We start from the raw sequence: 22,337 nt of genomic DNA, 5'->3' as shown, positions 1-22,337 counted from the left end.
TTGCACTAGAGTCAATAATCTAGTTACATTGTGATGAATCGAACACCCATAGAGTTCTGGTGTTGATCATGTTTTGCTCTAGGGAGAGATTTAGTCAACGGATCTGCTACATTCAGGTCTGTATGTACTTTACAAATATCTATGTCTCCATTTTGAACAGTTTCACGAATGGAGTTGAAGCAACGCTTGATATGCCTGGTCTTCCTGTGAAACCTGGGCTCCTTGGCAAGGGTAATAGCTCGAGTGTTGTCACAGAAGAGAGTCATCGGGCCCGACGCATTGGGAATGACTCCTAGGTCGGTAATGAACTCCTTCACCCAAATTGCTTCTTGTGCTGCCTCCGAGGCTGCCATGTACTCCGCTTCACATGTAGATCCCGCCACAACGCTTTGCTTGCAACTGCCGCAGCTTACTGCCCCACCATTCAAAATATACACGTATCCGGTTTGTGATTTAGAGTCATCCAGATCTGTGTCGAAGCTAGCATCGACGTAACCCTTTACGACGAGCTCTTCGTCACCTCCATAAACGAGAAACATATCCTTAGTCCTCTTCAGGTACTTCAGGATATTCTTGACCGCTATCCAGTGTTCCATGCCGGGATTACTTTGGTACCTTCCTACCAAACTTACGACAAGGTTTACATCAGGTCTGGTACACAGCATGGCATACATAATAGACCCTATGGCCGAGGCATAGGGGACAACACTCATCTTTTCTCTATCTTTTGCCGTGGTCGGGCATTGAGCCGTGCTCAATTGCACACCTTCCAATACAGGCAAGAACCCCTTCTTGGACTGATCCATATTGAACTTCTTCTATATCTTATCAAGGTACGCACTTTGTGAAAGACCAATGAGGCGTCTTGATCTATCTCTATAGATTTTGATGCCTAATATATAAGCAGCTTCTCTAAGGTCCTTCATTGAAAAACACTTGTTCAAGTAGGCCTTTATGTTTTCCAAGAATTCTATATCATTTCCCATCAACAGTATGTCATCCACATATAATATGAGAAATGCTACGGAGCTCCCACTCACTTTATTGTAAACACAGGCTTCTCCATAAGTCTGTGTAAACCCAAACGCTTTGATCATCTCATCAAATCGAATGTCCCAACTCCGAGATGCTTGCACCAGCCCATAGATTGAGCGTTGGAGCTTGCACACCTTGTTAGCATTCTTAGGATCGACAGAACCTTCCGGCTGCATCATATACAATTCTTCCTTAAGAAAGCCGTTAAGGAATGCCATTTTGACGTCCATTTGCCATATCTCATAATCATAGAATGCGGCAATTGCTAACATGATTCGTACGGACTTCAGCTTCACTACGGGTGAGAAAGTCTCATCGTAGTCAACCCCTTGAACTTGTCAATAACCCTTAGCAACGAGTCGAGCCTTGTAGATGGTCACATTACCATCTGCATCTGTCTTCTTCTTAAAGATCTATTTATTTTCTATGGCTCGCCGATCATCGGGCAAGTCAGTCAAATTCCATACTTCGTTTTCATACATGGATCCTATCCCGGATTTCATGGCTTCTAGCCATTTGTCGGAATCTGGGCCCGCCATCGCTTCCTCATAGTTCGAAGGTTCACCGTTGTCTAACAACATGATTTCCAAGACAGGGTTGCCGTACCACTCTGGTGCGGAACGTGTCCTTGTGGACCTATGAAGTTCAGTAGCAACTTGATCTGAAGTTTCATGATCATCATCATTAACTTCCTCTCTAGTCAGTGCAAGAACCTCAGGAACATTTTCCTGAGTTGCGCCACTTTCCGGTTCAAGAGGTAATACTTCATCAAGTTCTACTTTCCTCCCACTTACTTCTTTCGAGAGAAACTCTTTCTCTAGAAAGGATCCATTCTTGCCAACAAAGATCTTGCCTTTGGATCTGAAGTAGAAGGTATACCCAATAGTTTCTTTAGGGTATCCTATGAAGACGCATTTTTCCGACTTGGGTTCGAGCTTTTCAGGTTGAAGTTTCTTGACATAAGCATCACATCCCCAAACTTTTAGAAACGACAGCTTAGGTTTCTTCCCAAACCATAATTCATATGGTGTCGTTTCAATGGATTTCTACGGAGCCCTATTTAAAGTGAATGCGGTAATCTCTAAAGCATAGCCCCAAAAAGAGAGCGGTAGATCGGTAAGAGACATCATAGATCGCATCATATCCAATAGAGTGCGATTACGACGTTCGGACACACCATTTCGCTGAGGTGTTCCAGGCGGCGTGAGTTGTGAAACTATTCCACATTTCCTTAAGTGTGTGCCAAATTCGTGACTCAAATATTCCCCTCCACGATCTGATCGTAAGAACTTTATTTTCCTGTCACGTTGATTCTCAACCTCACTCTGAAATTCCTTGAACTTTTCAAATGTCTCAGACTTGTGTTTCATTAAGTAGACATACCCATATCTACTCAAGTCATCAGTGAGAGTGAGAACATAACAATAGCCACCACGAGCCTCAACACTCATTGGACCGCACACATCAGTATGTATGATTTCCAATAAGTTGGTTGCTCGCTCCATTGTTCCTGAGAACGGAGTCTTGGTCATTTTACCCATGAGGGATGGTTCGCACGTGTCAAATGATTCGTAATCAAGAGACTCCCAAAGTCCATCTGCATGGAGCTTCTTCATGCGTTTGACACCTATGTGACCAAGGCGGCAGTGCCAGAAGTATGTGGGACTATCATTATCAACCTTACATCTTGTGGTATTCACATTATGAATATGTGTAACATTACGCTCGAGATTCATTAAGAATAAACCATTCACCAGCAGGGCATGACCATAAAACATATCTCTCATATAAATAGAACAACCATTATTCTCGGATTTAAATGAGTAGCCATCTCGAATTAAACGAGATCGTGATACAATGTTCATGCTCAAAGCTGGCACTAAATAACAATTATTGAGGTTTAAAATTAATCCCGTAGGTAAATGTAGAGGTAGCGTGACGACGACGATCACATCGACCTTGGAACCATTCCCGACGCGCATCGTCACCTCGTCCTTCGCCAGTCTCCGCTTATTCCGCAGCTCCTGCTTTGAGTTACAAATGTGAGCAACCACACCGGTATCAAATACCCATGAGCTACTACGAGTACTGGTAAGGTACACATCAATTACATGTATATCACATATACCTTTAGTGTTGCCAGCCTTCTTGTCCGCTAAGTATTTGGGGCAGTTCCGCTTCCAGTGACCACTTCCCTTGCAATAAAAACACTTAGTCTCGGGCTTGGGTCCATTCTTTGGCTTCTTCCTGGCAGCTTGCTTACCGGGCGCGGCAACCCCCTTGCCGTCCTTCTTGAAGTTCTTCTTACCCTTGCCTTTCTTAAACTTAGTGGTTTTATTCACCATCAACACTTGATGTTCCTTTTTGATCTCCACCTCCTCTGATTTCAGCATTGAATATACCTCAGGAATGGTCTTTTCCATCCCCTGCATATTGAAGTTCATCACAAAGCTCTTGTAGCTCGGTGGAAGCGACTGAAGGATTCTGTCAATGACCGCGTCATCCAGGAGATTAACTCCCAGCTGAGTCAAGCGGTTGTGCAACCCAGACATTTTGAGTACGTGCTCACTGACAGAACTATTTTCCTCCATCTTACAACTGAAGAACTTGTCGGAGACTTCATATCTCCTGACCCGGGCATGAGCTTGGAAAACCATTTTTAGCTCTTCGAACATCTCATATGCTCCATGTTGCTCAAAACGCTTTTGGAGCCCCGGTTCTAAGCTGTAAAGCATGCCGCACTGAACGAGGGAGTAATCATCAGCACGCTGCTGCCAAGCGTTCATAACGTCTTGGTTCTCTGGGATGGGTGCGTCACCTAGTGGTGCTTCTAGGACATAATCTTTCTTGGCAGCTATGAGGATGATCCTCAGGTTCCGGACCCAGTCCGTATAGTTGCTGCCATCATCTTTCAGCTTGGTTTTCTCTAGGAACGCGTTGAAGTTGAGGGCAACATTAGCGTGGGCCATTTGATCTACAAGACATATTGTAAAGATTTTAGACTAAGTTCGTGATAATTAAGTTCATCTAATCAAATTATTCAATGAACTCCCACTCAGATAGACATCCCTCTAGTCATCTAAGTGAAACATGATCCGAGTCAACTAGGCCGTGTCCGATCATCACGTGAGACGGACTAGTCAACATCGGTGAACATCTTCATGTTGATCGTATCATCTATACGACTCATGCTCGACCTTTCGGTCTTCCGTGTTCCGAGGCCATGTCTGTACATGCTAGGCTTGTCAAGTCAACCTAAGTGTATTGCATGTGTAAATTTGGCTTACACCCGTTGTATTCGAACATTAGAATCTATCACACCCGATCATCATGTGGTGCTTCGAAACAATGAACCTTCGCAACGGTGCACAGTTAGGGGGAACACTTTCTTGAAATTATTGCGAGGGATCATCTTATTTAAGCTACCGTCGTTCTAAGCAAATAAGATGTAAAACATGATAAACATCACATGCAATCAAAAAGTGACATGATATGGCCAATATCATTTTGCTCCTTATGATCTCCATCTTCGGGGCGCCATGATCATCATCGTCACCGTCATGACACCATGATCTCCATCATCATGTCTTCATGAAGTTGTCTCGTCATCTATTACTTCTACTGCTATGGCTAACGGTTTAGCAATAAAGTAAAGTAATTACATGATGATATATGTTGACACACAGGTCATAAATAAATTAAGACAACTCCTATGGCTCCTGCCGGTTGTCATACTCATCGACATGCAAGTCGTGATTCCTATTACAAGAACATGATCAATCTCATACATAACATATATCATTCATCACATCCTTTTGGCCATATCACATCACACGGCACATGCTGCAAAAACAAGTTAGACGTCCTCTAATTGTTGTTGCAAATTTTTACGTGGCTGCTATAGGTTTCTTAGGAAGAACGTTTCTTACCTACGCCAAAACCACAACGTCATATGCCAATTTCTATTTACCCTTCATAAGGACCCTTTTCATCGAATCCGATCCGACTAAAGTGGGAGAGACAGACACCCGCTAGCCACCTTATGCAACTAGTGCATGTCAGTCGATGGAACCTGTCTCACGTAAGCGTACGTGTAAGGTCGGTCCAGGCCGCTTCATCCCACGATGCCGCCGAATCAAGATAAAACTAGTAACGATAAGTAAATTGACAATATCGACGCCCACAACTGCTTTGTGTTCTACTCGTGCATAGAAACTACGCATAGACCTAGCTCATGATGCCACTGTTGGGGAACGTAGCAGGATGTAAAATTTTCTATGCATCACCAAGATCAATCTATGGAGTCTTCTAGCAACGAGAGGAAAAGAGTGCATCTACATACCCTTGTAGATCACGAGCGGGAGAGTTCAAGAGAACGGGGTTGATGGAGTCGTACTCGTCGTGATCCAAATCACCAATGACCGAGCGCCAAACGGACGACACCTCCGCATTCAACACATGTATGGTCGGGGAAGACGTATCCTCCTTCTTGATCCAGCAAGGGGGAAGGAGAGGTTGATGGAGATCCAGCAGCACGACGGCGTGGTGGTGGAAGCAGCGGGATCTCGGCAGGGCTTCGCCAAGCTCTAACGAGAGGGAGAGGTGTTACGGGGGGAAGAGGGAGGCACCAGGGGCTTGGGTGCGCAGCCCTCCCTCCCCCCTCTTTATATAGGGGTCCAGGGGGGCGCTGGCCCCTCTAGATCCCATCTAGATGGGGGGCGGCGGCCAAGGGGGTGGCTTGCCCCCCAAGCCAAGTGGGGCGCCCCCACCCCTAGGGTTTCCAACCCTAGCCGCAGGGGAAGGCCCAAGGGGGCGCACCAGCCCACCAGGGGATGGTTCCCCTCCCACTTCAGCCCATGGGGCCCTCCGGGATAGGTGGCCCCACCCGGTGGACCCCCGGGACCCTTCCGGTGGTCCCGGTACAATACCGGTGACCCCCGAAACTTTCCCGGTTGTCGAAACTGGACTTCCTATATACAATTCTTCACCTCCGGACCATTCCGAAACTCCTCGTGACGTCCAGGATCTCATCCGGGACTCCGAACAACTTTCAGGTTACCACATACTAATATCTAGACAACCCTTGCGTCACCGAACCTTAAGTGTGTAAACCCTACAGGTTCGGGAGACACGCAGACATGATCGAGATGACTCTCCGGTCAATAACCAACAGCGTGATCTGGATACCCATGTTCGCTCCCACATGCTCCTCGATGATCTCATCGGATGAACCACGATGTCGAGGATTCAATCAATCCCGTATACAATTCCCTTTGTCAATCGGTACGTTCCTTGCCCGAGATTCGATCGTCGGTATCCTAATACCTCGTTCAATCTCGTTACCGGCAAGTCACTTTACTCGTTCCATAATGCATGATCCCGTGATCAACCACTTGGTCACATTGAGCTCATTATGATGATGCATTACCGAGTGGGCCCGGAGATACCTCTCTGTCATACGGAGTTACAAATCCCAGTCTCGATTCATGCCAACCCAACAGACACTTTCGGAGATACCCGTAGTGCACCTTTATAGTCACCCAGTTACGTTGTGACGTTTGGCACACCCAAAGCACTCCTACGGTATCCGGGAGTTGCATAATCTCATGGTCTAAGGAAATGATACTTGACATCCGGAAAAGCTCTAGCAAACGAACTACACGATCTTGTGCTATGCTTAGGATTGGGTCTTGTCCATCACATCATTCTCCTAATGATGTGATCCCGTTATCAATGACATCTAATGTCCATAGTCAGGAAACCATGACTATCTTTTGATCAACGAGCTAGTCAACTAGAGGCTCACTAGGGACGTGTTGTGGTCTATGTATTCACACATGTATTATGATTTCCGGATAACACAATTATAGCATGAACAATAGACAATTATCATGAACAAGGAAATATAATAATAACCATTTTATCATTGCCTCTAGGGCATATTTCCAACACCTTATACGGGCAGTATGATCGATGGCCAAACATGGGCCAATAACAGGCCGCATTATGGACGTAAACGGGCTAGAGTTGGAATCGTCCGTTCATGGGCCGACCATAACGGGCCATCGTTAATAGGTTGTATTTGATGATGCTATGAAAACGGACCAACGTATTAACGGACCACAAATGGGCCGACTTTAACCCGTGCTGAATTTGGCCCACAAGCAGAAAATGACAGTAATGGGCCGTAAGTAAACGAATGCTGGAAATGAGCCCAAGAATAAATGGGCTCTGCGAAGGCCGAAAGATAACATGGACTGGAAACAGCCCAACGGAATAACGGGCCGTTAATGGGTATAAAGTGATACACTGTTCATTACGGGCCAGTTTCACCACGGGTCGTTAATGGGTGTAAAGTGATACATTGTTCATTACGGGCCAGTTTCACCACGGGCCGTTAATAGGCCAAGAGTTACATAGGGCATCATATGGTCTGAAAGACGTCATGGGCCATACATGGGCCAGAAGTGAAAACGGGCTGAAATCATATTGGCTGGCCCAGATGACGCTACTGGGCCTATTTCGGATAGGGCGTAACGGGCCTTGGGTTAGCGGGCTGTAAATGGGCTATATGCGAACAGGCCGTTAACATGCTTTACATGGGCTGGCCCGCCACCTTTTGACCAAGTCAAACGGGCTGGCCTTTTCACAGGAATGGGCCTCTGTTGGGTCGTGCCACGTGTCAATGTATCATAGGCGCCTATCTGACCCACTAACGAGCTGACACGTGTTTCGTCTGGCCAATAACAATTTTACACGTGGAAATTTCCCATTAGTCGGGGCTGTTAACGGGTTATCGGATCCAAAACCCGACCCGATAGCTTAACGGCATTCCGTTACGGTGGATGCCACGTGTCGGTCACCCTTGATGAAAGCACTTCTGTGACGCGTGATTTATCGTCATGGAAGTGGACACTTCCGTGATGATAATTTTGGTAATGTCATGGATCACTTCTACGACTGCATGGGTATGACTATCTTGATTCTGTCATAAATTTGTCATGGATGTACATGCATGACAAAAAGCGCGACCTACTGTGACAAACACGTATCATCACGGAAGTGTATTTTTTGTAGTGCGCCCTGGTGCTCAGGTCCGGAGGACGATGGGTCGCCGAGCCGCGGCCGTGGCGGAGCGGGACCAGCGAGGTCCCCTTCGGACCTTCGACCCAGGAGGAGGCGGCGATGGCCGCCGTGACCCGTCGCCTGCGAGGGCGGACGGACCGGATCCAGGCCTTCGCCCAGGCCGAGGTCGAGGCGACGCAGGAGCTGGAGCGCGCCATCTTCGTAAGTTTTCGTTTGCGTTCTGCTTTTCTCTTTTCATTGTTTTCTCCTTCGTGGGGGCACACCAGCGCACTCACTGGGTGTAGCCCTCGAGATTCGGGCCAACTGCATAGCAGTTGGATCAAATCTTATCTTGCTGGCTTGCGTTGATCGTTTCCTTCTACAACAACTAGACTCCTACCGGGTCAACGTCTTCAACCGGCCCCTTGAGACGCACCCGCATCTCAAGGAGAGGCTCGCCGCCAAGGAGGAGGAGCTCCGCGTCGCGGCAGGTATTTCTCTTTCATGCTCTATTCTAGTGGGGGGTGCTAGAGCACCCACTGGGTGTAGCCCCCGAGATTCGGCCTAACTGCGTAGCAGTTGGGTTGAATCTTAAAATAGTACTTTGTTGCTGAGTTCTTCATCTGCACCCGAGGTGCTGTCTTGGAAGACCCGGCTGATTCGGGCCGGTTTTCACTATGACCGGCTTGTCGCAGACGTCGGCCGGCTCGGGGCCGAGGTGGAGAAGGCGAAGGCGGAGGCGATGGGTGCCCGGCAGGCGCTTGACGAGGTCAGCCTGCTACGGGAGCAGCTGGCAGGTGAGAAGAGCCGCCTCGAGGCCGAGGTGGAGTGTGTCAAGGCGGAGGCCGCCAAGGTTGTGGAGGCGCAACAGGCCCATGCCGGGGCGGACCAGCAGCGCGGCAAGCTGGCCGACGACAAGGGGCAACTCCAGGCCGAGGTGGAGCGCCTAAATGCGCTGGTGGCCACGGCGGAGGAGACCCGGAAGGGGGAGACCCGGCGCCGCGAGGAGGCCGTGAAGGCGACCGAGGACAAGGACGCCGAGCTGAAGGCAGCCCTTGCCAAGGTTGCCGACCTGGAGAAGGCGCTGGAGGAGTGTGACCGCACTATTTCCCAGGAGCGGCGCGGTACGTTGCTCGAAGCACAGCGCCTGGAAGAGTTCTTCTCTAGTAAGTGCTTTCCTTTGGTTTTGTTGTTGCCGGGTTGGGACTCCGGCTTTCCTCCCTTAGTGACTTTCTTCTGACTCGCTTTTCTTCTCGGCAGGGGCTTTTCCGGAGACGCGCCAGCTGGTGGAGGAGGGGGTACGCTTCCAGCGCGACCCGCAAGGGATCGTCGGCTCCGGGACTGACCCACGGGTGGCCTGGACCTTCTCGGAGATCGTTGCCGCTGCCAAGGCCCGTCTGTGAGTCTTGAGCAAGCAGAGGGGGAGGCTCTCTAAGGCCGGCGCGGCAATGACGGCGGCCCTCTGGCCGGGTGCCGTCGTGCCGACCAGCTTCACGCGGCTGGCGCGATGGTTGGAGGCAGGCCCGGACCGCCTTCACGAGTGGCGGGTTTCCGCTGCTCATGCCGGCGCCGAGATGGCACTCCAGTTCACGGTGTCGTGGCATCTGGACTTGGCGCTGGATGCGTTGATGGGCCAGCGAGCTGTCTCGGAGAGCCAGCTGCAGGCGGAGGCTGGACGGATCACCGCCCGGGCCAACTACATCGCCGGGTTCGCCTTTCATGTGAGTTACAGCCGGAGCGGGAGGAGGATGGCGGGGACGTTCCTGCTGACGACTACGGCCTACTTCTGGACGACGCAGAGGGCAGCTCTAAGGAGACAGACGTCTACCACAACGCGGACGCCAGGGAGGAGGATACCGGCACCTCCACGGACCCGGGAGCCGCGCGCTTTAGCGGAGGCGAAGCCTGATTTTTTAACTTATAAAATTTTTCTGTTAGGTAGCAGGTCCACCCACCCACTGGGGGTTGACTGGGTGTAATGAACTCTGGCCTTGGGCCTGTTTGAATTTATGATGTATGAGCTGCGTGAATGTCTGCGCCTTTACTTCTCGTTTTTGGAGTCGTTTTCTTGCAACCTTCCCCCTTTGGGCCTCCCCCCCCCCCCCGCCCCATGATTCTGACGGCCGAGGCTCCGGTCCGTGACAAGGGGTTCGACCTTTGAGAGGAGCGTACAGTACTTGGGCTTTCGAAACGTTGAGCGTGAGTGAAACACCCACTGGGCCGGCTGGCGACAATCCGGCGGGGCCGGGTTGGCGAGCAGCCGGTCATGCGGCAACTTTAAGTGCTGAGGCCGGGTCGAGCGATCCGGCGGTATGCAGAAACTTCGTGGATGCCTGCGCTTTTGCTTTTCGTCTTTAGAGTCGTTTTCTTGCAACTCTCCCCCTTTGGGCCTCCCCCCCTGCGCGAGTCTGACGGCCGAGGCTCTGGTCCGTGACAAGGGGTTCGACCTTTGAGAGGAGCGTTCAATACTTAGTCTTTCAAAACGTTGAGCGCGAGCGAAACACCCACTGGGCCGGCTGGCAGCAATCCGGTGGGGCCGGGTTGGCGAGCAGCCGGTCGTGTGGCAACTTAAAGTGGCAGGGCCGGGTTGGGCGACCCGGCGGTTCTTGACTTAGTGTTCGTGGCGCGCTGGTGCTTTTGGTCTCATGTGCTTGCCAGCCGACAACCGAAGCCGGATCTGCAGCTTAGGGCGAAGCGAGAGGCCATGGCGATCCAACGCGTTTGAGAACCGCTAAGAAAAACGACGGGTGGCCAAGCCGGCCAGCCCCCGAGCCTCTGGGTCGGGTGAGTCGACCCGGTGGCCGAGTTTGGCTTAAGAGTAAAGTAGTGCATAAATGTAGGAGACACAATAGCTTGGTCGCAAAAGGGGCAGCCCCTCAGCATCGTTCGGGGATCCCATAGTTTCAGATGATTACAAGAGGCAGTAATACATACATGCACACGGCTAACTGTAAAACGAGCGGAGGAGCTCTGCATTCCATGGCCGTGTTGTTTCTTCACCGACAGTGTCCCTCTTGCGCTTGTTCGTCTTGTGGGTGTCGATGAGGTAGTACACGTTGCGGTCGCATAAGGCCTTGCTAACGATGAAGGGGCCCTCCCATGGGAAGGACAACTTGTGTTAGCCGGTCTGCTCTTGGACGAGTCGGAGGACAAGGTCTCCCTCTTGGAAAGCGAGGAGCTTGATCTTCTTGCTGTGGTAATGCCTTAGACCTTGCTGGTAGATGGATGAGCGACTGAGCGCTAGGAGGCGTGCTTCTTCGAGCAGGTCGACACCATCTTCGCGGGCTTCCTTTGTTTCGGCTTCCGTGTACATCGTGACACGCGGCGAGTTGAACTCGACGTCGGTCGGGATGACTGCTTCTGCTCCGTAGACGAGGAAGAATGGGGTGAACCCAGTCGACCTGTTTGATGGTGCGGAGGCTCCAGAGGACGGTCGGCAACTCGTTGAGCCAACTGCCGGATGAGCGGATGAGCGGATCGACGAGTCACGGTTTGATGCCGGATAGGATGAGGCCGTTGGCCCGCTCGACCTGGCCATTGGACCGCGAATGTTCCATGGAAGCCAGGTTGAGGCGGATGCCAGAGACGGAGCGGTACTGTGCAAGCACGCCCTTGGCGAAGTTGGTGCCGTTGTCCGTGACGATGCTGTTCAGCATGCCATAGCGCACTGCGATGTCCTTGATAAATCAAACGACCGTTGGACCGTCCAGCTTCTTGATTGGCCTTGCTTCGATCCACTTGGTGAACTTGTCCACTGCCACTAGTAAATGCGTCATGCCGCCTCGAGCGGTCTTGAAGGGTCCCACCATGTTGAGTTCCTAGACCGCGAAGGGCATGGTGATCTGGAAGGTCCGGAGTGCCGACGCCGGCTGGTGGCTGCGCTTGCTGAAGCGTTGGCATCCCTCACACTTGAGGACGAGCGACTCTGCGTCTTCGAGGGTCGTGGGCCGGTAGAAACCATGGCGGAAAGCCTTGGCCACCAGGGACCACGAGGCGGCGTGGTGCCTGCACTCGCCCTGGTGTATGTCGAGGAGGATCTCAATGCCCTTGTCCTGCTCGACGCAGCGTTGGAACACGTCGGTGGAGCTGCGCTTGACGAGCTCGTTGTTGATGATGTTGTAGGCGGATGCTCGGCGCTGCACTTGCCGGGCTTCGGTCTCGTCCATGGGAAGGACCCCGTTTTCCAGTAACTCCGAGATGGGCACGGCCCAGGATGGTGCCGTGACCCTGGCGAGGACAATCATCACGACGGGTTTTGGGGTGGTAGCCCCCGAGCCGGGTTGGGGTGTGGCCGGGCTGGCTGGAATAGTCCCCGGGCCAGGTCGAAGCGCGGTCGGGTCAGTTGGAGTAGTCCCTGGGCCGGGTTGAGGCATGGTCGGGTTGGCTGGAGCAGTCCCCGGGCCGGGTTGAGGCGTGGCCGGGTCGGCTGGAGCAGTCCCCAGGCCGGTTTGAGGTGCGTCCGGGTCGGCTGGAGCAGTCCCCGGGCCGGGTTGAGGCGCGACCGGGTCGGCTGGGATATGGATGGACTCGGAGTCCGGAGATGGCTTGATGGATGGCTTGTGCATATGCTCGAGGGAGACGCCACAGGGAATGGACTGCCGGGATGAGGCGATCTTGGCGAGCTTGTCGGCCGCTTCATTCTCTGCGAGTGGGACGTGGAGGAACTCACAGCCTGCGAAGAATCCGGATAGCTTCTGGACGAGGAAGCGGTAGCTTGCCATGTTGGAGTCATGGGCATCCCACTCGCCGGAGCTATGCCGCACCACCAGTTCGAGTCGCCATAGCACAGGGTGCGCCGGATGCCGAGTTCCTTGGCAAGCCGGAGGCCGTGCACGAGGGCTTCATACTCGGCGGCATTGTTGGAGGCGGCGAAGTGGATCTGAAGCGCGTACTTGAGCCCGTCGCCCTTGGGGGAGGATAGCACGATGCCGGCCCCTAGGCCGAGTTGCATCTTCGAGCCGTCGAAGTGCATACGCTAGTGTGTCGAGTCCGGAGGCGCCGCCAGGTTCTGGGTCTTGGTCCATTCGACGAGGAAGTCGGCTAGAGCCTGGGACTTGATCGTGGTGCGGGGCTCGTAGAGGATGATGTGGCTGGCTAGCTCGAGCGCCCACTTGGCGACCCGGCCATAGGCATCCCGGCAACCGATGATCTCGCCGAGAGGGGCCATGCTGACCACGGCGATGACATGCTCTTGGAAGTACCGCTTCAGCTTCTTGGCGGTGAAGTACATGCCGTAACACATTTTCTGGTAGTGCGGGTAGTTCTGCTTCGAGGCGGAGAGCACCTCGCTCAGGTAGTAGATGGGGCGCTGGACAGCTTGGACCATGTCCTTCTATGGTTGCTCGACCACCATCACCGTGCCGACCGACCGCGAGGTCGTGGCAATTTAGAGCAACAGCGGCTCCTTCTCAACCGGTGCGGCCAAAACTGGTGCAGTGGAGAGCATGCGCTTGAGATCCCGGAAAGCTTCATCCGCCTGGTCGTTCCATTCGAACGACATCGTCTTCTTCATCAGCTGGTATAGGGGCAAGGCCCTCTCGCCCAGCCGGTTGAGGAACCGGCTGACCGAGGCCAAGCAGTTGGTGAACTTCTGGACATCGTGCAGCCAAGCCGTCTTGTGCATGCACTCGATGGCCTTGATCTTCTCTGGATTTGCCCCAATGCCGCACTCCGAGACAAGGAAGCCGAGTAGCTTTCCGGCCGGACGCCGAAAACACTTTCTCCGGGTTGAGCTTGACATTGTATTCCCGCAGGTTGGCGAAGGTCTCCTTCAAGTCGTCGAGGAGCGTGAGGTGTTGCTTGGTCTTCACCATGATGTCGTCCACGTAGACGTGGATGTTGTGGCCGAGTTGCGGCAGCAAGCATTTCAGCATGCAGCGCTGGAAAGTGGCGTCGGCGTTCTTCAAGACGAATGACATGGTGATGTAGCAATATGCCCCGAAGGGCGTGATGAAGGACGTCTTTAGGGCATCGGCCGGGTCCAGCTTGATCTGATGATAGCCGGAGTAAGCATCTAGGAAGGACAGGAGCTCACACCCGGTGGTGGAGTCGATGACTTGGTCAATCCGCAGGAGGCCGAACGGGTCTTTGGGGAAGGCCTTGTTCATGCTGGTGTAGTTGATACACATGCACCAGGTCTTGTTCTTCTTCTGGGAGAGGACTGGGTTGGCCAGCCACTCGGGGTGAAACACTTCCATGATGAAGCCGGCCGCCAAGAGCTTGGAAACCTCTTCACCAATGGTCCTTCTCTTCTCTTCGAAAAAACATCGTAGGGGTTGACACACAAGCTTGGCGTCCTTGCGGACATGGAGTTGTTGCTCGGCGTACTTCCTCCGGATACCCGGCATTTTCTTGGGGGTCCATGCGAAAATATCCCGATTCTCACGGAGGAAGTCAACGAGCTCGCCTTTCTATTTGCTGTCGAGGCAGGTGCCCACGACAACGTACTTGCTGCAGCTAGGGTCTTCCGGGTTCAGCTTCACCTTCTTGGTCTCCTTGGAGGGCTTGAACGCGGCCTCGTCGGCCGGCTCCTCAGTCGGGATCTGCGCGGCCAATGCCTCTTGGGCCAGGGCGACGATCCGGTCGAGTTGGCGCCGCTCCTCGGCTATGAATAGCGACTCGGCTAGCTTGGCGCCGTCTCGGGTGCAGTTCAGGGACTTGCGGTAGTCGCCGGTGACGGTGATGAGGCCCTTTGGACCCGGCAGCTTCATCTTCAGGTAGGCGTAGTGGGGGACCGCCATGAACTTGGCGAGCGCGGTCCGGCCCAGCAGCGCGTGGTATGCGCTATAGGGGATCTATCGTAGTCCTTTCGATAAGTAAGAGTGTCGAACCCAATGAGGAGCAGAAGGAAATGATAAGCGGTTTTTAGCAAGGTATTCTCTGCAAGTACTGAAATAAGTGGTAACAGATAGTTTTGTGATAAGATAATTTGTAACGAGCAACAAGTAACAAAGGTGGCCCAATCCTTTTTGTAGCAAAGGACAAGCCTGGACAAACTCTTATATAAGGAAAAGTGCTCCCGAGGACACATGGGAATATCGTCAAGCTAGTTTTCATCACGTTCATATGATTCGCATTCGGTACTTTGATAATTCGATATGTGGGTGGACCGGTTCTTGGGTGCTATTCTTACTTGAACAAGCATCCCACTTATGATTGACCTCTATTGCAAGCATCCGCAACTACAACAAAAGTATTAAGGTAAACCTAACCATAGGATGAAACATATGGATCCAAATCAGCCCCTTACGAAGCAACACATAAACTAGGGTTTAAGCTTCTGTCACTCTAGCAACCCATCATCTACTTATTACTTCCCAATGCCTTCCTCTAGGCCCAAATAATGGTGAAGTATGTAGTCGATGTTCACATAACACCACTAGAGGCTAGACAACATACATATCATCAAAATATCGAACGAATACCAAATTCACATGACTACTAATAGCAAGACTTCTCCCATGTCCTTAGGAACAAAAGTAACTACTCACAAAGCATATTCATGTTCATAATCAGAGGGGTAATAATGTGCATAAAGGATTTGAACATATGATTCACCAAATAAACCAACTAGCATCAACTACAGGGAGTAATCAACACTACTAGCAACCTACTAGCAACAATCCTGGACTTGGAGATAAGAATTGGATACAAGAGATGAACTAAGGTTTTGAGATGAGATGGTGCTGATGAAGATGTTGATGGAGATTGCCCTCTCCAGATGAGAGGAGCATTGGTGATGATGATGGTGATGATTTCCCCCTCCCGGAGGGAAGTATCCCCGGCAGAACAGCTCTGCCGGAGCCCTAGATTAGTTCCGCCAAGGTTCCGCCTCGTGGCGGCGGAGTCTTGTCCCGAAAGGTTTCTTCCTCTTTTTTTCTCGACGAAAGACTTCATATAGCAAAAGATGGGCATCGAAGAGCCACTAGGGGGCCCACGAGGTAGGGGGCGCGCCCCCCACCCTCGTGGACAGGGTGTGGGCCCCCTGGTCTTCATCTTTGGCGAGGATTTTTTATTATTTATTATAAGATATTCCGTGGAGTTTCAGGACTTTTGGAGTTGTGCAGAATAGGTCTCTAATATTTGCTCCTTTTCCAGCCCAGAATTCTAGCTGCTGTCATTCTCCCTCCTTATGTAAACCTTGTAAAATAAGAGAGAATAGCCATAAGTATTGTGACATAATGTGAAGTAACAGCCAATAATGCAATAAATATCGATATAAAAGCATGATGCAAAATGGATGTATCAACTCCCCCAAGCTTAGACCTCGCTTGTCCTCAAGCGAAAGCCGATAACAATAAATATGTCCCCATGTTTAGAGGTTGAGGCGTCGATAAAAATAAAATACGAACATGAAGGCATCATGATTATTCTCATAACAGCAACATATATAGATATTGTCATATGATTACTTATGTTCAAGTGATGATCTATTCACAATGCAAAAGTATGAATCAGAAACCTTATTGAGAACCAACAAACTATAACCTCCGTCATTGAAGCAATTGCAATTTGTCATAACATCAGAAAGAGTCTATGTCAGAGCTAAAAAGCAAGTCCACATACTCAACTATCATCTAGTCCTTCATAATTGCTAACACTCACGCAATACTTGTGGTTACGGAGTTTTAATCGGACACAGAGAAAGATAGGGGCTCATAGTTTCGGACCACAACCTTTTACCTCGAGGGTAATGTCAACAATAATAACTCATGCTCCCCAACATCCAATTAGATATATATATATATATATATATCAGGTTCTTTCCAACATGCTGGGCTTGCCAAAGGATAAAATGAAAAAGGAAAGGTGAAGATCACCGTGACACTTGCATAAGGTAGAAGATAATAATAAAAGACAGGCCCTTCACAGAGGGAAGCAGAGGTTGCCATGCGCTTTTATGGTTGGATGCATAAAATCTCAATGCGAAAGAACATCACTTTATATTGCCCCTTGTGATATGAACCTTTATTATGCAGTCCGTCGCTTTTATTACTTCCACATCACAAGATCGTATAAAGCTTATTTCTCCCACACCAATAATCATACATATTTAGAGCAATTTTTATTGCTTTGCACCGATGACAACTTACTTGAAGGATCTTACTCAATCCATAGGTAGATATGGTGGACTCTCATGGCAAAACTGGTTTAAGGGTATTTGGAAGCACAAGTAGTATCTCTACTTAGTGCTGAGAATTTGGCTAGCAAGAGGGGGAAAAGAAAGCTCAACATGTTAGAGGATCCATGACAACATACTTTATCTCAGATATAAGAAAACATAACTCATCACGTTGTCTTCCTTGTCCAACATCAACTCTTTAGCATGTCATATTTTAATGAGTGCTCCCAATCATAAAAGATGTCAATGATAATATATCTATACGTGAAATATCTCTTTCCTTATTACTTCCTATTAATTGCAACGATGACCAAAACTATGTCTGCCAACTCCCAACAACTTTTAATCATCATACTCTTTCTATGTGAAGTCATTACTCTCAATAAGATGAATATGATCTTTTGTTTCTTTTTATTCTTTTTTTCTTTTATCCACTCATAATCAGGGAAAATAATCAAGCCATTGACTCAACAATAATCTTTGTTATATAGCTCACAGACTCGATTACAAAGAGATCATAAAGCAAAACTCAAAACTAGATCATGCCATAAACTTTATTCTACTAGATCAAAATACTACTAATAGGATCGAACTAAGGAAAACGGTAAAGATAGGAGTTGTTATTGTGATACGATATTGGGGCACCTCCCCCAAGCTAGGCGGTTGCCAAGGGGAATGCCCATACCCATGTGATTATGTCTCCTTCTTTGTTGTTGGTGTAATATTCTTGGCGATGATTCCTCTCAGGATACGGTTCTCCTCCTCGAGCTTATTAACTTGCTGCTTGAGGTCCATTATTTCCTTACGAAGCTTTCCTGTGACGGCTAAAGCTCCTTGCACCCAAGGGTGTTGCATAGCTGCGCGAGAACAAGTGACACTCCTCTTCATATTTTCATAAGAAAGAAATCTAACATTGGAAGGGATAACCGAGTTTGGAATAGCTGAGCTCTGTAGTTCCCCCATCGTGAACCAAGCTCGGAAGCGAGAGGTGACTTCTTGATCCTCCATGGCATCTACCCTCATCAAGTCAGCCTCCATCTCTTCCTCCGTTGCTGGCCCAAAGTGGTCAGCATCGCTGTTTGCCCTTGGTTCCGGTGCCGGATTAGATATCCGGCTCTTCCTGACTGACTCTTGAGAAGACATCTTGCTCTAATCTGCAGCTGCAACAGCTCGAAACAAAAATAGAGGATATTTGCGTGATACGGGAGTCAAAACCTTCGGGAGTAAATATAATGAATTTTTACCGACCAAAATACATATCGTGCAAGAAAACGGAGTCCAGAAAGTACATGAGGTGCTCACGAGGCAGGGGGCGTGCCCAGGGGTTAGGGCGCGCCTTTCACCCTCGTGGGGCCCTCGTGTCCTTCCCGGACTACTACTTATTTTTATATTTTTCTAAATATTCCAAAACGGAGAAATATTGCCTTAAAAACTGTTTTGGAGTCGGTTTACTTACCGTACCACATACCTATTCCTTTTCGGAGTCTGAAACGTTCTGGAAAGTGTCTCTTATGTATTCCTCCAGGGTTATGGTTTCAATAATATTGGTTTCAACATTTATGGGATTACCTGAGATATAATGTTTAATTCTTTGACCGTTTACCACCTTCGGATTCGTGCCATCGAAGTTGTTGATCTTTATGGCACCGGAACGATAGACCTCCTCGATAATGTAGGGGCCTTCCCATTTAGAGAGAAGTTTTCCTGAAAAAAATCTTAACAGAGAGTTGTATAGCAATACATAATCACCTGCATTAAACTCACGTTTTTGTATCCTTTTGTCATGCCATCTTTAAACTTTTTCTTTAAACAACTTGGCACTTTCATAAGCTTGGGTTCTCCATTCATCTAGTGAGCTAATATCAAATAACCTCTTCTCACCGGCAAGTTTGAAATCATAGTTGAGCTCTTTAATAGCCCAATATGCCTTATGTTCTAGTTCGAGAGGTAAGTGACATGCTTTTCCATATACCATTTTATATGGAGACATACCCATAGGATTTTTATATGCAGTTCTGTAGGCCCATAATGCATCATCAAGTTTCTTGGACCAATTCTTTCTAGACCTATTGACAGTCTTTTGCAAAATTAATTTGAGCTCTCTATTACTCAATTCTACTTGACCACTATACTGTGGGTGATAAGGAGATGCAATTCTATGATTAACGTCATACTTAGCAAGAATTTTATGGAAAGCACCATGAATAAAGTGTGAACCACCATCGGTCATTAAATATCTAGGGACTCCAAACCTCGGAAAAATAACTTCTTTAAGCATTTTAATAGAGGCGTTATGATTAGCACTACTAGTTGGAATAGCTTCTACCCACTTAGTAACGTAATCAACAGCAACTAGAATATGTGTATAACCATTAGAGGCAGGAAAAGGTCCCATATAATCAAAGCCCCAAACATCAAATGGTTCAATAACGAGTGAATAATTCATAGGCATTTCTTGATGTCTACTAATATTACCAATTCTTTGACATTCATCACACGACAAGACAAACTTACGGGCATCCTTGAAGAGAGTAGGCCAATTAAAAGCGGATTGCAATACCTTATGTGCAGTTCTATCTCCAGCATGGTGTCCTCCATAAGCTTCGGAGTGACACTTGCATAGGATCTGTTCCTGTTCATGCTCAGGTACACAATGTCTAATAACACCATCTACTCCTTCTTTATAAAGATGTGGGTCATCCCAAAAGTAATGTCTCAAATCATAGAAGCACTTTTTCTTTTGTTGGTATGTGAAACTAGGTGGTATGAATTTAGCAACAATGTAATTAGCATAATTAGCATACCAAGGAAGCTATAATCAATAGGTAGTGGGGCATCAAGAACATTTTCTAACCTAGATAAGTTGTCTACAACGGGGTTCTCAGCTCCCTTTCTATCAACAATATGCAAATCAAATTCTTGTAGCAAGAGAACCCATCTAATAAGTCTAGGTTTAGCATCTTTTTTCTCCATAAGATATTTAATAGCAGCATGATCAGTGTTAATAGTTACTTTAGAATCAACAATATAAGGTCTGAACTTATCACAAGCAAATACAACTGCTAAGAATTCTTTTTCAGTAGTAGCATAATTTCTTTGAGCATTGTCTAGAGTCTTACTAGCATAATGGATAACATTTAATTTCTTATCAACTCTTTGCCCTAGAACATCACCTACAGCATAATCACTAGCATCACGCATAATTTCAAAGGGTAAATTCCAATCAGGTGGCTGAACAATAGGTGCAGAGACTAATGCTTTCTTAAGTATTTCAAATGCTTCTACACAATCATCATCAAAGACAAATGGTATATTTTTTTGTAATAAATTAGTCAGAGGCCGAGAAATTTTTGAGAAGTCCTTAATGAACCTCCTATAAAATCTGGTGTGACCAAGGAAACTTCTTATACCTTTGATGTCCTTGGGACATGGCATCTTTTCAATAGCATCAACCTTGGCTTTATCAACTTCAATCCTCTTTCAGAAACCTTATGCCCCAAGACAATACCTTCATTAACCATAAAGTGGCACTTTTCCCAATTCAAGACAAGATTAGTTTCTTCACATCTCTGCAATCATCTATAAGCAATCATCAAAAGAGGAGCCATAGATGGAAAAGTCGTCCATGAAAACCTCACAAATCTTTTCACAAAAGTCAGAAAATATAGCCATCATACATCTTTGAAAGGTAGCAGGTGCATTACATAAACCAAAAGGCATACGTTTATAAGCAAAAGTACTAAAAGGGCATGTAAAAGTAGTCTTTGATTGATCTTTAGCCAACACAGGTATTTGAGAGAATCCAGAATAACCATCTAGAAAGTAGTAGTGTGTATGTTTGCATAATCTTTCTAGCATTTGATCGATAAAAGGTAAGGGGTAATGATCTTTCTTAGTAGCCTTATTTAATTTGCGAAAATCAATTACCATCCTATAACCTGTAATAATTCTTTGCGGGATCAATTCATTTTTATCATTAGGAACAACAGTAATACCTCCCTTCTTAGGGACACAATGGACAGGACTTACCCAATGACTATCAGCAACGGGATAAATTATACCTGCCTCCAGAAGCTTTAGTATTTCTTTTCTTACCACTTCTTTCATTTTAGGATTCATATGTCTTTGCGGATCATGAACTGGTTTGGCGTCTGCCTCCAAATTTATTTTATGTTGGCATAGAGTGGGACTAATGCCCTTAAGATCATCAACAGTATATCCAATAGCAGCACGGTGCTTCTTCAGAGTTTTCAATAATCTTTCTTCTTCATGCTCTGAAAGGTTAGCACTAATAATAACATGATATATCTTCTTTTCATCAAGATAAGCATATTTAAGATTATCAGGCAACGGTTTAATCTCAAACACGGGATCACCCTTAGGTGGAGGGGGATCCCCTAGGATTTCAACAGGCAAATTGTGTTTCAGAATAGGTTCCTGTTTAAAGAATATTTCATCTATTTCCCTTCTTTCATTCATAAACATATCATTTTCATGGTCTAGCAAATAATGTTCTAAAGGATCACTAGGAGGTACGGCAATAGAAGCAAGACCAATAATTTCATCCTTACTAGGCAATTCTTCTTCACGGTGTTGTTTACTAAATTTAGAGAAATTAAACTCATGAATCATATCATCCAAGCCAATAGTAACAACATTCTTTTCATAGTCTATCCTAGCATTAACAGTGTTCAAGAAGGGTCTACCAAATATGATGGGACAAAAGCTATCTTATGGGGAACTGAGAACAAGAAAATCAGCAGGATATTTAGTTTTCCCACACAAGACTTCAACATCTCTAACAATTCCCATTGCTGATATAGTATCTCTATTTGCAAGTTTAATTGTGACATCAATATCTTCTAACTCAGCAGGTGCAATTTCATGCTTGATTTCTTTATATAAGTCATAGGGTATAACACTAGCACTAGCACCCATATCACATAAGCCATGATAACAATGATCTCCTATTTTAACAGAAATAATAGGCACGCCTACCACAGGTCTATGTTTATCTTTAGCACAAGATTTAGCAATTCTAGCAGTTTCTCCGCAGAAATGAATAACATGCCCATCAATATTATCAGCCAAGAGATCTTTAACAATAGCAACATTA

The 22,337-nt window shown here is 47.9% G+C and overlaps 3 protein-coding genes across 3 annotated transcripts; all 3 read right to left on the bottom strand.

Annotated features, from left to right (window-relative positions):
- Positions 1-11,218: 11,218 nt before the first annotated feature.
- Positions 11,219-11,756, bottom strand: LOC147980105 (uncharacterized). Its single transcript, XM_087515478.1, has 2 exons — positions 11,590-11,756; positions 11,219-11,501 (listed from the first exon to the last, which is right to left on the bottom strand). The coding sequence occupies exons 1-2, from the start codon at positions 11,754-11,756 to the stop codon at positions 11,219-11,221; spliced, it is 450 nt and encodes a 149-aa protein (XP_087371604.1).
- A 162-nt stretch (positions 11,757-11,918) lies between these two features.
- LOC147980104 (uncharacterized) lies at positions 11,919-13,072 on the bottom strand. The gene is made up of 2 exons (XM_087515477.1): positions 12,844-13,072; positions 11,919-12,742 (listed from the first exon to the last, which is right to left on the bottom strand). The coding sequence occupies exons 1-2, from the start codon at positions 13,070-13,072 to the stop codon at positions 11,919-11,921; spliced, it is 1,053 nt and encodes a 350-aa protein (XP_087371603.1).
- A 1,438-nt stretch (positions 13,073-14,510) lies between these two features.
- On the bottom strand, positions 14,511-14,840 carry LOC147980103 (uncharacterized). Its single transcript, XM_087515476.1, has one exon. It carries the CDS (start codon positions 14,838-14,840, stop codon positions 14,511-14,513), a length of 330 nt encoding a protein of 109 aa, XP_087371602.1.
- Between the last annotated feature and the right edge of the window lie 7,497 nt (positions 14,841-22,337).

This window comes from Triticum urartu, chromosome 3A (assembly GCF_056163025.1).
Source record: "Triticum urartu cultivar PI428250 chromosome 3A, HENAU_Tu73, whole genome shotgun sequence".
Taxonomy (NCBI): domain Eukaryota; kingdom Viridiplantae; phylum Streptophyta; class Magnoliopsida; order Poales; family Poaceae; genus Triticum; species Triticum urartu.
Note: the sequence above shows the minus strand (reverse complement) of the source record. Positions and strands in the feature narration are given on the sequence as shown.

What these genes read in the sequence shown, in the direction of transcription:
- LOC147980104 (XM_087515477.1), bottom strand. Translation starts at nt 13,072, where the DNA reads ATGCACTTCGACGGCTCGAAGATGCAACTCGGCCTAGGGGCCGGCATC. An exon ending in GTGCGGCATAGCTCCGGCGA is followed by an intron (nt 12,743 to 12,843) that starts GTGGGATGCCCA and finishes TCCCACTCGCAG; the next exon opens with AGAATGAAGCGGCCGACAAG.
- LOC147980105 (XM_087515478.1), bottom strand. Translation starts at nt 11,756, where the DNA reads ATGCTGAACAGCATCGTCACGGACAACGGCACCAACTTCGCCAAGGGC. An exon ending in ATCCTATCCGGCATCAAACC is followed by an intron (nt 11,502 to 11,589) that starts GTGACTCGTCGA and finishes ACCATCAAACAG; the next exon opens with GTCGACTGGGTTCACCCCAT.
- LOC147980103 (XM_087515476.1), bottom strand. Translation starts at nt 14,840, where the DNA reads ATGGCGGTCCCCCACTACGCCTACCTGAAGATGAAGCTGCCGGGTCCA.